Genomic DNA, 16,429 nt, shown 5'->3' on the forward strand with positions numbered 1-16,429 from the left:
TGTGGCCAGCCCAGTGAAACCGTCCTTGCTCTGACCTTTTAATTTCACTTTTCTAAAACTTTTTGTCACTTGGTGTTCCCATTCTTAAACAAACGTAACTTTCTTATGATCATAGTTAAATACTGTTGTAAGAGACCTGTTCTTTCTTTATCAAAAATAAATGAAATTTCCAAATAGCAAATTAATAGTTCATATTTTTCATGAGAGAGTCCTTCCCACAGGCAATGATGCCTTTTCTTTGAATGTTGTAAGGTATTGCTAATTAAAGGAATAGTAAATGATATAAAAGATGTGTCAATGAAAGAGGAAAAAATGATAGCTTGAACAGGAGTGTTTTACCCTAAGGTGTACCATAACAAAAAAGAAGAGCAGTAGAAAAAAGGAAAACATTTATTAGAATCCCCTCTGTGCCTCAATCCATACAAACTGCAGAGTATGCATTAGACATAGAAATACCCAGAGACAGAAGCTCCATGGTCCACAGGAGCATATGCTCATGAGCATATTAAAACTTTTGATTATCTGTACCTGCTTTTAAAAAACAAGACTTACAGTTGTCTACCTCTTGGCAAGTTTTAAATTTGAAGGCCTCTGTTCTGAAGCTGATGCAGCTGAAGCTCATTGGAATGGAGGAAACCCAGTAGGTACTGGCAAGAGTTAATGAAGCTTTCCAGTTGGCTGGGCTGCAGACCTGCCTGCGTATATGCTTACCATTACGGCTAGGTCTCAAACCTTTTAACATTCTGACATTAATGTGAATTCATGTAAACAGAAAAATGCGGAGAGCTGTATGTACACAGGGGAACGAGCTACAGATGAAAGGATTTTAGAGGCCAAAGGGCTTTCCTGTTTCTTAGGAAAGCAAGTGTTACACATTCAGAGTAAAAGATAAAATACAGCTTCATTTTTTTTTATTTTTCATTTTCTAAAGGCTTGGGTGATGAGCACTCTGGTTTAGGACAAATAGCAATCTAGGAAGCCAGCTCTAGAGGTCAAATGAAAAAGCTGCATGTAAGTGGAGTAGAAGGATTATAAGCAAAGCTATGTTCTATAAAAAGAGGTTGTGTACTGTTACAAACAATGTGAGCATCTTTATAGGTAAAACCACAGCAGTGGGTTATGTTAATAGCTATTGTGGGAAGGTGTATAGCCATTTGTGATTCAACTAGCACATTTTTAGGCATTTCACAAAAACCTGGAGCCTGCTAAATATTCTTCAGTGCTTTCTCTCATTAACTCTTTCCATTTTTACGGGCATAAAGCAATTGCAGCAGTTTTACTACTGACCTGATTCCTTTAAAAAGCGTTCTGGTTAGCAGCATGAATATATTTCCCATTAGAAGCCAAATTGGCCCCACATCCATGGAATAATGGAGTGTATTGTCTTGCGAGGTAGCACAATTTGTGGCCATAGGAAGATAAAAAGAGGTGGATGTCAGTGAGAATAAAGCACAATCTTTTGTCTGCAGTGCCCTGTGTACTTACTACAGTTATACATAGAAAGCTAAAGGCAGACATCACTAACTTTTGCTTGTTTGGTCTTTCTTGAAATTTAGTAGATAATCCAGTCTGGCCTCAGTTACCAGAGTTAGATTATAATTTCAGAAATTGTAAGTAAGTAAACTGCTTTGTTCCCTCACACGCCTTTTTTTTCTACTCACAGATTTTACTCTCTTGTAGGGAGATTCCTAGGTGTTCAGATGCCTTGTGCTAGCAAAGCACCAAAGAACTGACATAATTTTGAGCCATTCTCACATGTCTACTTAATTATGTGCTGAACAATGAAAAAACCCCACAAAACCTCCAAAAACCTGAGAAGGTACAGAAGGAATCAGGACTGCAGGAAAGTGATGTTCCATGCAGCTTTGCTGTCCTTCAGCCAAGCTGATCTCCTAAGTGGAGTCAAGAAAAACAGGTGGTTAGGTATTAGTATCTCAGGAGTGTGGGGATAACTGAGTGGTTCCATGGGAGAAGCAAAACCATGTGCAGGGGAAGTTCAGCTCAAATGGAATGAGGGAAAGATTTAGTGCTCAGTGGCGAGCTCAGGAAGGAAAACAAACAAGGGTTAGGGATTGGAGGTAATCCTCTAAAGCTGTGTCTGCCCTTTCTTAGAGAAATTGTCCTGTTTGTAAAAAGGAAGAGGTTTTCTTGCAATTTTGTTGGGTTTTTGTTTTTTTTTTTTAGTTTTCTGGAATTTACGCATACAGGCTTATATTTCAAACCAGAGTTTTTAAAGATTAAATACATTAAAAATTATAAGGTAATTTTTTTTGCATCACTGGTCATTGACTGGCATTGCTTGAAATTTTTCATTTGTTTTACTGTGTGTTGTATGTGTACCTATATTACTGATTTGTTGCTGTTTCTCTTTTCACCTCTTCCTGAGAATTTGTTAAGAAGAGCTTTGTTTGGGATTTGACCACAGTGGCTCTGATTTTGTAAATAGGTTTCTGAAAAGTCATGGAAGGATAAACTTCAGCAAGATACAGTGATATACAGGAGAGCAGCATTAACAGTTTTTAATTTATCATTAATTTATCATTTAATTTATCATTGACATTCAGAATTAAGCATATATAGTAATGTATTTACAGTCAGAGTTGGTGTCAGAATAGATTAAAATTTTGCCTATGTTGCAAAATAGAAACAGAATTTGTGACTTGCAAAGATACTTAGAATCATGTATAGATGATTAATTGAAACTTGAGCCAAGAAAAATGGAATTATCCACTTATTATGTCTTATGCATTGTATCTAGGCTCACATTGTTGCACTGACTTTTTTAACAAGATGGGTGAGTTTTTAGTACTACTTCAAATTTTTATCAGTCTCATAAAGTTGATCAGGCAAATAATTGTACGCTAGGTGATTCTTCAAGTGAGACTAAAGCATATTTCTTCTTGTGCAAAACTCAAAATACCATAGCTGTCCAAAAATGAAACAACTAAATGGCTCGTTTCATGTGTGGAAGAGCTCACACATTTTTAATTCCTTATGAGCAGATAAATGTACTGATCTGAGGCTCAGTTGAAATATTGGTAAGTAAAAAAACTAAGAAGTACATGAGTCTATGCATTTGTGCATGAATGGGTACCTATATGCATGTTGAGTACTCTTTTCTTGTCAAAACACAACATATGAGAGAGAGGATGAAGAGGGAAAGAAAAGAAGGAGGAAGGGAAGGGAAGGGAAGGGAAGGGAAGGGAAGGGAAGGGAAGGGAAGGGAAGGGAAGGGAAGGGAAGGGAAGGGGATGAAGGGAGGAAGGAAGGGAGGGAAAGAGAAACAAAGAACTGAAAGAAGGAAAAGAAAAACAGAAAGAAAAAGAAAGATAAATTAAGAAATTGAGAAAAGAAAGAAAGAAAAGAAAAAAGGAAGGAAGGAAGAAAGAAAGAAGGAAAGAAAGAAAGGAAAAGAAAAGAATGGGAGTGAAGGAAGGAAAGAGAGAGAGGAGAGGAGAGGAGAGGAGAGGAGAGGAGAGGAGAGGAGAGGAGAGGAGAGGAGAGGAGAGGAGAGGAGAGGAGAGGAGAGGAGAGGAGAGGAGAGGAGAGGAAAAAAAGAAAAATAAGCCCCTTTTAAGTGTACTCCTCTGTCATCTGATGAGCTTGCAACCATATATTCATGTATTTTTTCCATTTAAGTAAGAACTGCATCTGCCCTTGCCAGGTATGGCACAGTGTGCTGGAGGTTGAAGGGTCTAGTGAAATCAAAGAGACAAGCTAGATGTAGTCAGAAGGGAAATTTTTAGCTTTTACCCTAGCAACATCCCATTGTTTGTTTTAGACAGAAATAGTTCATATATTTGATTAAGATTAATTTTGTAATTAGGTTGTGGAATGGCTTCCTCTCTTCCCATACTGTGTTGTTTCTGCAAAGACTTCAAACTCTTCAAACTCATTCATTCTTACATCAAAAACTATATGAATGCCTAATTTTGAAGAAACTGTTCTTCCCTTATGGGGAGCCAAAGGTGCTAGATATGTTCCAAGTGCTATCATCTTCATAGCCCTTTCTTTCAGGCATTGATCTTAGTTGTCTGCTTAATATAATTTGATTAAATGTTTATATCTAGTTTTCTAATTTGTCAGCATTAGTCTTTGACAGAAGAAAACTAACATAAAGTTTCAGATTCATGTCTCTCTCCTTGACAGATGCAAAAGAGTATCCTGTATCTTTGCTACCATTAGCAGAATAAGAAAGTACTGGGTGAAGAAGAGAAATGTCTTTGTATCCTTATATCTCTCAAAATTCTATTTACAGATTTTAGTTATGCTCGCTATTACAGTGATTCTTACCTGGAATTTCAAGGCTTGCATTTGAACATGCAAAACTTCATCCACTTGGAATTTAAGACCTATAATCCTCATGGACTCCTCCTGTATATTGAACAGAGCCCAGAAACAATAGGACATTTTTTAATGCAGCTTTTCATCAATAACGGCACCTTACAGGTGAGGCATCAAAATCTCCCACTGAAGGAGAAATAAGTAAGAGTTAGGATCTGTAAAAATTTTAGTATTTTTTCTGTTTCCTACTGTAGAAGACAGTAGGTAGAGATACAGAGAGTCTTGCGATTCTTTAGTATTTTAAGTAAAATAGTTGTCAAACTTGCTATCTGTTAAGGCAAACTCATGGCTAATATGATTAATATGTCTCACAAGAGGTGGTGCTTGAGGAAAATTGAATAGTGATTATAATTGGAATGTCTCATATAAAAAGTACACATTAGAAGACAAAAATAAAGAATGTAGATTATGTCTTTACAACTGGTATGAATTAAGGTATTCTTTTATATACGAAGCCTAAACCTACTGAACGTCCTCATGTGCAAGTTCATTAAAATTGTTATAAGGTAGGCTGTGGAAATGAGTGAATAGTCATAGGAAAATTTACTGTGTAAGGGAATAAAGTGTGTCTTTGTTACCACGTAGCTCTGAGTAGAAAGAAACCTTTTACTTGATCTATCATGTTAATTCACAATTCCACAGGATCCCCAGAATCTCCCAAAAATTTGCTTGGCTTTCATAGACAAACTAAATAAGAATACATTTGTTTATAAACATTAAGGATTAAAGTGTGTATCCCAGTATATCTTTACCTTTGGCATATTATTCCTTCTTTTCTGAGGAAGAGATAAAGCTTGAGCTTTATGAAGAGATGGGCAGATACTAAAGAGGGTATAAAAAGATAGTAAAAGAGCAGTTACTTTTCTCATAATGGATCTTTCATTTTCCTGTTAAAAATTTCCAAAAGTTTGGCTGTAATTATATTCTTCTGCAAGGATTGTGAAATGACTGTTAGGAATAGCAAATTTGAGTTACATTTGCCTTCATATTTAAAAAGCATGATCATACTAAGAAGATATAGAAATTGCAGATAAACAGAGAAAAAAAGAAAATAACCTTTTACTTTATTTTGTTATATTGTGATTTACTGTGTTTTATTATATTGTGGCTATCTTTATCCAGAACAAATGAGATTAGTCAGGGGCAGGAAGTTATCCAAGGTTTAGAAAATGTTGATGGCTTTAAGTCCATCTTACTTGTATTCATGGTAAAGTAATGATGCAGAAAAATATTTTTCTAACATATCATAAGCACCATAAAATATGAAAGTACTTTAATTGACAAAAAAATATTCAGAGATCCCAGTGTGCCATGTTAAAACTAATTGAATTCACTTAATCATTCACAAAGCCGGTCAATTAAATGTAGATTTAAAGCCCAATGAACAAATGGTTCTAAGCTCACAATCAAGCTACAATTACAAGTAGACAAACCATGAAATCAAGTGCTTGTTCACATTAGTATAGGAAATTAAATAGTGTTCCAAAATGCTCAAGCCTGCATGCTACATTACGTGTTTGGAAGTGTAAGGAGGCCATAAAATGGTAAGTAAAATTCACCCGTGGCCAGTGTTAATTTCAGCTGTGTTGCAGATGGTCAACTTCTTTGCAAATCAGGCCCATAATATCTGATTGTACAATACAAAAAGATTAAAGCTTTTTCATGCCCACTAGGAAGCATATATTTGTGCTTGTATATAGATTTCCTGATCCAGATCTTTAATGAAACATCAGTTTTACTTGATACACGTGACCTTCTTCAGGTTTTTATGAAACTATTTGTTATTTTAAAATTCAAGTTTCTAAGCTTGTAACTGTTTAATTATTAGAAATTATGTAATAAAAGCATTTTTCCCACTCTGTAGTACCAGTTTTTATGTGGTGAAGCAGCAGAAGTCAAAAACATCACTACTACTGCTAAAGTGGATGATGGACACTGGTATAAAGTGCAAATTAGGTAAGTTTTATATTTTACTGTTGTCTGTGTTTATAATTGCTTCAAAGATCATCTAGGTTGGATAGTTAATAAATTCCAATGATAATATATCTCATTAGCTGTGAGCAACACCTGAACGTGTGCAGTAAAATCATGTTATGGCAGTGTGGACTACAGCACATCCTTGTAAAGAATGTTTAAAACTATAGTACAGTTGGGCAGTGCTCATCACATCACTGAAGTGCTCAATGGAAATAAGTTTATTCTCATTGAAATCATGTACCACAGCAAAGATAAATATTCAGGCAGGGAAGATATTGTGCAGTAGGTCCAAGCTACTTAGTGCAGGAAACAGCTGAATTTCCAATGAGAGAATATAAACTAATAGAAAAATCTTGGAAAACAGATAGATAGGCAGAAGCAGCACTATGACTTTTGTTGCTGTCACTGACTTGCAACTTATAATAGGATATATTACTTCTATAAAAGTAGCAATACTTGTAACTGAAGGAGGATAAAACAAAAGGAAAATAAGGTAGGTAGTAGGTTTTCCATGTTCTTTGTTTCCAAGATTATGTTTGTTTCCTGTCATGGCAATGTAATGGGAAAGGCAAATGTATATTTTAGAATAACATAAATACTCACTATTATAAGAATCCACAAGGAGGCTGATCAAAGCAATCACATTTGGATATCTTACAGGAAATCAAAGGGGAAAAAGCACGTGGAGTTGTCTGGAAATAGATGTGCAGAAAACCAATGTGCAGCAGGCCTTGTAATAAAACTTACTGGTGACTCCCTTGTATTGTGAAGCTGAACAAAGTAATTCTGACCTATCAAATTATGACCTGCCAAAATCAGTTGTACTTAATTTTGAAAGAAGGACATCTGTGATTCAAAAAAAAAAAAAAAAAGTATTTGGTTTAGTTGCGATTTCTAGAACAGCTGTCTAAACACAGTTCAGAGATCTCTATAGATTACCAGGGTGCACCAATCTTGTTACTAACTGGGAATCTGGATCACTGAAAAAAGTAGATCCTTTTCAAATATTTGTGAAAAAAAGATTCTATGCACAGGGGCAATGGTGACCTGCATGTATTCTTGGGTTTTTTTTAACCAAGCAAATATAAATAGATGTATATAATGACCAAAAGTCTGTGCTGTTACAATCCACAACCTTTTAAGAACTTGGAAGAGAAAGTTTTGGTTTAATTTTATAGGGACATTAGGCATGAGTCCTAGTGAGCTCTCCAGTTGCCTAGTTAGAATTAGACAGATTAGAATAGGTCAAAGTCCTCTAGTCCGGCAAGAAGACAGCGAGCTAGCTGTCTGCTTGTCTCTCAGGAGTAAATGACTCCCTAAAAAGTTTGTGGAGGGGTACAGAAGGAAAAAAAGCCTTTTACTGGAATAAGCCTTCTATAGCTAGATCTGCCCAAACATAGCTAAATGAAGCACTTTTGCAAGGCAACTACAACTGGACCCTTAGTTTCTATGGTAGCCGTAGTGGTGATTGTATCCGTTATATTGTGCCTTGTTGCCTCAGATGTGGCAGTGAGTAGTCAGTGAGAAGGAGCAGTTTGTTGCCGCATTTCAGCTGTCATCACTGACATATTTTTTTCCACCATGGTAAACCAAGCTCAAGCTCCAGACTACACAGTAAGACAATGCAAACTAACTCAAGGAGCAAAAGCCAGTAATTCACTGCAGTTGTGCTTATCACCCAAAAAGTGAATAACATAAAACCAAACCATACTAATGGAAGCTAAAAGCAAGTGTAAGCTCCCCTCTGACCAGGAAGAAATAGAAGACATCTCTATGACACTGATAAAAGCAGGATTCTCTAAAATCTTGAATAACATATGCAGTTCTGTTTATTTCTCTGCTTTTGACTCCTTCTCAATCTCAAAACAGAGAAAGTAGAATTGGAAATTTTTTTAGAGAAGAGATATAAAGATGATAAAGGCATTAAGCAGCTTCTGTGTGAATAGTGACTAAATAATCAAGGACTCTGAAAGTCAGTTAAAGACAACTGAGGGAGAATACCAAAGAAGTCTAAAAAAGTGACAGAGAAAGTGGATAAGGACTGGAGACATAAATTTTTTAGTCTGTTAGCTAGTTTAATCCATTAGAATTCTTTTGATATTCCTTTGTTGTTCATTTTTTTTAAGAAAGATTTAAAATCCTGAAGATAACAAAAGTATGAATACCTGAACCTTCAGTACTATAAGAGACTTCAAGAAAAACATCCTTTCCCTTGGTGCCAGAGCATTAGAACTGCCATGTCATTGACATTACTCAGGGATGCATTAACTACCATGATGTGAGTGGACCTATTTTATGCATTTTCCCCCAACTCCACTGAGCAGCAAATAACTTGAATCTGTAAATCAGCCTATGTCTGGAGAGAAAAATAACCCAATTTCTATTTCCGGGGTTCCTTTTGAGCCTAAGAAGGAAGGAAGAAAGAGCTATCTTCTGTCATTTGCAGAGAATGGTAATTATTTCAGGACAGCTCAGGTAAGATGGGCCACACTGATTTTTTAAAAGAGAAGGAATGAATACCATCTACGGGATTGAGGCTAGTTAGTGAGCAATTATTAATTAATCATCCTACTCACTTTATTAGACTGGAAATGGTTTTGGACATTGTTTTAAGATGACATTGTGCAGACGACACCAAGTTGGGTGGGAATGTTGATCTGCTTGAGGGTAGGAAGTCTCTACAGAGGGATCTGGACAGACTGGATCGATGGGCCGAGGCCAGTTGTATGAGATTCAATAAGGCCAAGTGTCGGGTCCTGCACTTGGGTCACAACAACCCCATGCGACGCTACAGGCTTGGGGAAGAGTGGCTGGAAAGCTGCCTGGCTGAAAAGAGTCTGGGGGTGTTGGTAGACAGCCGGCTGAACATGAGCCAGCAGTGTGCCCAGGTAGCCAAGAAGGCCAACAGCATGCTGGCTTGTATCAGGAATGGTGTGGCCAGCAGGAGCAGGGAGGTGATTGTGCCCCTGTACTCGGCACTGGTGAGGCCGCACCTCAAATACCGTGTCCAGTTTTGGGGCCCTCACTATAAAAAAGACACAGAGTTGCTGGAGCATGTCCAGAGAAGGGCAACAAAGCTGGTGAAGAGTGTGGAGCACAGGCCTTATGAGGAGCAGCTGAAAGAACTGGGGTAGTTTAGATCTGGAGAAAAGAAGGCTGAGGGGAGACCTTATCGCTCTCTACAGCTACCTGAAAGGAGGTCATAACAAGGTGGCTGTTGGTCTCTTTTCCCAAGTAACAAATGATAGGACAAGAGGAAACTGCCTCAAGTTGTGCCAGGGGAGGTTTAGATTGGATATTAGGAAAGATTTCTTCACAGAAAGGCCTGGCAAGCATTGGAGTAGGCTGCCCAGGGAAATGGTTGAGTCCTCATCCCTGAAGGTATTTAAAAGACATGTAAATGTAGTGCTTAGGGACCTGTTTTAGTGATGAACTTCACAGAATCATAGAATCGTTTAGGTTGGAAAAGACATTTAAGAACTTGGCAGTGTTAGGTTTACAGCTGGACTTGATGATCTTAAAGGTCTTTTCCAGCATAAATGATTCTATGATTCTAAGATTTAAAATCTTAATGGCACAGTTGTCAATAGGATTTGGTTATAAGTTGCTTCTTATTTTTATCTAGTGTATCTTCACATGTGCTTGAGTTACTTCAGAAAATGTATATGCTGTATGGACAAGTATGGTAACCACTGCTTTATATACTTTTTTCTTTATTAATAATTAAATACATATTGTTGACAATTAGTTTTGATAGAGTCACTCTTGAAACCTGTGTGTTACTTTTGTTATGAATTTAACATTTAATTTAATCAACTGTAATATAATACAGCATAGTAAAACTTAAAATAACTTTGGTGAAAAATTGCCATAGCTTATTCAGCAGCTGTCTAGAGCTTTGCAAACATTGTTTAAGCTTCACAGAACTGATTTGCAGTGAGATAAGTAAGTTAAGTTTTGAACAATGGTGTCTGTGAAGTTGGCAAATTCAGGATGGGAATGTAGGAGATACTGAATGCTATGACATAGTGGATATGCAGAGTGTGGGATTTTCTTTGTTCTGCAGATGTTAAGTATTATGAACAGACATCATGGGTAATAAAAAAAAAATATGGTTTTGTACTAGTTTGTTGAAAGAAACTGCTCATTCTCATTACCTAAAGTATTCCTAAATATTTGGAGCCCTTTTGATGTGGGCTTGTGATGGAAAGATTTTTGTCTTTCAAATTCACTAAAAGCAATGCATTTCAGCTACTGAAGATAAGCCATCTGCAAAGAATATACTGCCTTTACAATATCATATTAAATGAAAGAAATAGACTTAAAAGTAGTGACTGTTGTGTATTACAAGTTGAATTACAGTGAAAATTAGGTAGTGATAATATCTTCCTTTTCTGTTTACAGGGGAGCATTTTATTCCTTCTTTTATCCCACAGAAATCATTCCTGGTGTGAATAAAAGAAATGTCACACCTTTTAATGTTTGCAAATAAACGTGCATATTACTGTCAGACACTACACTATATCCAGTTCTCGTTGTTCTCCAGAATATTCATGCTGAAAGTAAACTAGCAGCATTCCTGAAACATATTTTTCACAATGATGGAATATTGGGGCTACAACAATTGTAACAGTTTATTAAAATTGGATATAATAAGAGGACTGGATTTGCATCAAGATCTTGAATGTCTTGATAATTTTGGATAGGATATAATTTTTTGCATCAGATTAGGCTTTATTTATGGCATTGGCTTCTAAAACCAACATGTTGCCAAAGTTTGCCTCAGAGCAGTGCCTGAGAGTTCTGTTTTATGTGTAAGCTAGTACAGTTTACTAAGTTTAGCTATTAATGAAAATCATTGCAGCTGTTTCAGTCACATATCTGATTGTATGGTTTTGGTTTTCTTAAGAATATTACCAGGGAAGTGAAAGAGCTACAGTGAAAAACGGATATGGGCAATATCCCACAGGGATTAGATTTCTGCAGGGTATTATGAAAGGAAGGAAACACTAAAGGGACTCAAGCACTGGGAATTTTACATGTTGGGTTTTGCTGTGAAGATACAGTTACTCTACCACAATCTTTGCATTCCAGCCCTTATAAAACTGCCTTCATTATATGCTTTAAGATTTATCTTCTTCAATTTTTGTCATCAAAACAAGTTGATAAAGTAATATGCATTGCAGAAGCAGGCCAAACTGCAGTGGCAGTATTAGAAATTTGTCCTTTTCTTGGTCCACTATGCTCCATTTCAGCAATTATTTCAGTACTGATAATAATAGTGTCTTAATTTTGTCAATTAAATGAAAAACATTTTTTACTTTACTTTTAATCTCAGATCACAATTGTCAATTGCTTTAGCAAATCAGTTTATAAACTGATTATACAGTGGATGTCACCAATACAATTTTTTTCTTTAAAATAAGTCGACCCACTTTGAACTATTTTTCAGTTGACCATGACCATTAAGATTAGAAAATTGGTGTAGATGCCCCATCAGCCTAGAAACCAACTTCAAAATGTGGCAATTTGTTTTTTTAAAGAGTGCATTATTCTTCTCCTTTAGCTCATAATGTTTGTAATTTGAGGTTTGCACTAGTTAACTATAGGACTTCTGGTGGTTGATTGTCTTGGTTTTGAGATGTAGATGGTTTTTGATTCCTCTAGTCAGAAAAAGATCTTTCTAATCATGCCATAATGCAACATATGCTCGTGCTGGAGCTTGTATATTACTTGTTTTTGATAGCTTTTTATGAAGGCCTGAGATAATCCATATGGTGCAAAATATGCTGTATTTATTATCCTTCAGAATACGCTACAAAGCTCATGTTTTCCCTAGGGCTTTCAGGCAGGTAGGATAAGCAGATGACAGATAAAGTGCTCAGAAAAAAACTGCAGATGCTTCTCTGTTTTGGTTTTTTATTTCACTTTTATGGTGAATTCTTATTTTTATTTTATCACACAGGTGCCAAACATTGGCCTTGATTTTTAACATAACAGCATGTAGGTGAAGAGGTCATCCATCTGTTGTTTCATATACTGTGTAAATGCCATATACTCCACTTAATGAAAACATGCTTAATGGGCCATCTCCTCAAAAAACAGTGTAAGCCACAAAATATTAGTTGCAATGGCTGCTGCTTTTTTAGAACAGAAGTGTATTCAATATCTATATAATGCTGTAAGAAGTGTATTCTTGGTGTAAGATAGCTTCACGCTCTCATTTTCTGGGCCTCTCCCAAGGAAGCTATCAATGGACTTGCATAAGTTGCAAGACATTTGTTGATGTATTGGGGACATACTCAGGGTTAAGCCTGATTTATATTTATTACCAATAAAAATGATGTAAGAAGTTGTTGGACCTCTAAACTGGCCACTGATAGGGTCCTCACAAACATACTTTCCTAGCCATGACTGTGTTGGTCTTTTTTTCAGTCCCTCCTAAAATGCCTAGTGTAAAACTAGGGGTGTATGAAATACAAGGGCTGCCTTATCTCATAATTTCTGATTTTTGTGTAGTCTGAAATTTCTCCCAGCTCAATGGTCTTACTTGTAAAAAGTCCAGTTTATTAGATTTAGTCTAATTTATGTATGATTTATTAACACTGGTAATAAAATTACAATTTCTTGTTTCCTAAATTCCACTGTATCTTGATTCCTAATTAGGTTATATCTGCACCTTACTGTCCAGTATCCACTGCAGAGAGGCTAAGACTGATCTGAGAATATAGTTTAGACACAGAGGCATTTTTATTTAAAATGGAACAAAAATTATGAAAAATTTTGAAATAGCGATACTAATGTCAAGACCTAGATTTGTAAGGTGGAAAATAGGAATTAGTTGATCATGAAGTATCAAGAAAATTGGAAGGATTCTTTTTTTGATTTGGGTTTGGTTTGGTTTGGTTTGGTTTTTTTTGGACAGTGATAAAGAAATTTAACCTAAAATACTTACAGTGACTATCACACAGATGAACAGGAAGAAATGAAGACTATCCCCCAGAAAGGGTATTCTGGAATACATCTGAAAGGGAAAAGATACTGACTTTGTGACAACAAAGAGTGGCTATTGGCATAAGTAGCTCAAAAAGTGGAAAACTAATTTCTAAGTGCTGAAGATTTCTGTTACACAGTGACAATATTACTGTCCACTAGCAGAGAATGATTGTGCCACAGAAATGGCAATGCTGGATTGAAGCAAGAGAATCAAGGGAGATTCTGATTTATGAACTGTGAGATTAAAACCAAATATGAAATAAAAACCACCAAATAGAGGAAAAGTTTTGAAATCTTGCTAGTCAGAATATATCTTTATGTGTTTTCCAGTTCATTCTACTACCCTGCGCAGTACATTTAGAGAGAATTAATTTGATTTTAATTCCTTCACAGATAAATAGAAGGAGAGCTGGGCTAAAAACTTTCCCTCCTGTGACTAATTTTATTCATTACTTTACCTCATAAATACTTGATAATTTCAATGTAGCTTAATGTATCTTTCTATTTGGAGGTCAAGTGTTCAAAATAAATGGTGGTGCTTCTTAAGAATAAATGTTTCATCAATAATGGTTTTCAGATTATACTATTTTTTTGTCCAAGAACCTAATCCTCCCTTTTTAATGACTTAGAGCACTATGGAAATAATAACTTTGTAGATGCTAGAGAGGGATAGCAACATAAATACAAATACAGCATCTCACTAAAAAACATCAGAACAGTTAAACAATAATAAATTTAGATAAGCAAACTGGTCTATACATAGGCTGAATACTGAGAATGCATTGATGGTATCTGCTGCTGAAGAAATATTAAGGGAAGTGATAGACAATCAATGAAATTATACTTACCCAGTTTGCTTTGTGAATAAGCATTGATTTCTGTAGCTGAATGTTAGCTTCATGTACATTGTATCAATGCAGTTATCTTCTATTAATCTTAGGTATTTTAAAAATACCAGTTATTATTTTTTATTGTTTTGGGGTGGTTGGGTTTTTTTTTTCTGAAAAGAGAATATCTTAAAATTCTGTAGTAGAATTACTTTACCACAACTTTTATCTGTTCTTTGAAGTGTCATTGTCATGAAAAACAAAACTATATTTTTATTTCTAGATTCGCAAACTATTCATTCTTTCCTTACTTACAATTGCCTTTCCCTGTCTTCAGTAGAAAAAGCAAAGAAACAACATGCCCTCTCTTACTGGCTGCTGCATATCACTACATTCCATATCTTTTAGAGACACTGTCTCAACAATTTATGTATTTGCCAGAGGCTTTTCCTCAGGACATGGCCTTAGCTGGTTGTCTGTTTAAGCATATTTAAATCCTGTTCTACCCCATGTGATCTATACAGTAATTCTTAACTACATTCTTCACATTATTAATTTCCCAAACTATTCACAATTTTATTCTCTGAATAGCCCAAATTGATAATTTTTAAAACAAAGCAGTTACAATATTGACTGACATCTTTTATAAATTTGAAGTATTTTTTCCTTATAAAAGCTAATAGAACACAACAGTATCCTATTTCTGAATGATTTTTGTTATTTGGAAAACAGATCTAATATATATATATTACACACAATCCAGTAGTTTCTTTTATACACTTAAATGTGCTGAGCCTTTTGACTTCCTAAACAAAGTGATTTTATGTTCTCATGTTTTCACATGTGATGTCAATATATTTTATACAGTATATGCCTATTAATTAAGAGTAAATGCACCAGATATCACAAAGGGAGCTTAGGGAGAAAACAGTGTATCATTTAGAGAATATTTTACAGAGCTTCTTTTCCCCTCTATGGATGAGCATGATACATCGTTTGAACAGAGTAAGATACCATAGGGTACCATTTTTATCTAAGACGACATTTCTAAAATTTCTTGATTTTACAGTTTCAGACCAGAAGGGACCACTCATTTGACCACAAAGGAACAACTAAATTGACCTTGTCTATGTCATAAATCATCAATATTTTGTTCAGAAAGCCACAGAATTCTGTTAAATCAAACCCTTCTAATTCTTAAATATTTTCCTAAGATACATTCTACTGTGGTCACCTCTTCCTAAACCCTCAGTATTGGTGAGGAATTTATATATCCAAATCATTCTGTCCGGCAAACCCCAGCCATTACTTCAGTGAAAAGCTGAAAATAAAAGCTGGGTAAAGATTCCTTTCTGACCCTGCTAATCCTATGTCTCAGATATGTGACCCTGACTATATGAACAAGCAGTGGCAGACATTTGACAGGTGTAATTCACTTTCACCTCAGAATTTTTTTTACCTGCTAGATATCCTTTCACCACAAAACCCAAGCTCTGCTATTTAAGAGATGTCCCAGAGAATGGAGAAACAAAAATAATTAGCCAGTTCTGTACTGGAAGAAAAATGCTGTTGGGCACTGCATATTGCACCCAGAAGCCTGAAGGCATAAGTTTTATGAAAATCATTGCACTGAGGCAGATGAGTATTTGAAAGATGATGCAAGCCATCCTTTTCCCACTGAAGACAAAGGGATATGCAGAGAGTGGGACAAGCAGTATAGATGGCTTCTTTATTCAGGCAGAGCTGTATGAATACTGTACACTAACTCCTACTTAGTAAGAAGGAAGCTGTCTTTCTACTTTATCCCACATGATTCCTTTTCAGTCAGAGTCACCTGGAGACAGGGAGATAGCTCCTCTTCTGAAAGCAAATAAGTTTTGTCTCCTTGAAGGACAGGATGGAGCTTGGAGAGAGTCTATAGCAACAGCACAGACGAGGAAAATCCTGAAAAAAAAAAAAGCAGTCTTCCTGCTGTAGGAAGCAAGCACTAAGGTGAGCCTTGTAAGATCATGGAAGGAAGGAGATTTTGTTTGGGACCAACAGTATGTAGTAAAGAATTTATTCAAGTTAGAGAATAAAATTGCTTTCAAGTCTTTTTTTTTTTTTTTTTTAATCTATCACACTTATTTCTACATTTTCATTATTTAAAAAGTTACCTCTTAAAAATCTGTTTATCTTGTGCTCTAAACAAACTCTGTCTTTAAAGAGGGGTGTCTTTTTATGTCTTTTTGGAGAAGTCACTTCAACAAAAGGGGGACAATTTGGAGTCCCTTCAAAGGGAGACT

At 35.8% G+C, this 16,429-nt stretch overlaps 1 protein-coding gene across 1 annotated transcript in view; it reads left to right on the forward strand.

Annotated features, from left to right (window-relative positions):
• Nucleotides 1-16,429, forward strand: part of LOC104027713 (protein eyes shut homolog) — a 961,671-nt gene that overhangs the window by 651,882 nt on the left and 293,360 nt on the right. The window contains exons 32-33 of the mRNA XM_075707654.1: nt 4,259-4,449; nt 6,209-6,300. Coding sequence (XP_075563769.1) covers nt 4,259-4,449; nt 6,209-6,300 — 283 coding nt within the window. The remainder of the gene's footprint in view (nt 1-4,258; nt 4,450-6,208; nt 6,301-16,429) is intronic.

Source organism: Pelecanus crispus, chromosome 3 (genome assembly GCF_030463565.1).
Source record: "Pelecanus crispus isolate bPelCri1 chromosome 3, bPelCri1.pri, whole genome shotgun sequence".
NCBI classification, from domain to species: domain Eukaryota; kingdom Metazoa; phylum Chordata; class Aves; order Pelecaniformes; family Pelecanidae; genus Pelecanus; species Pelecanus crispus.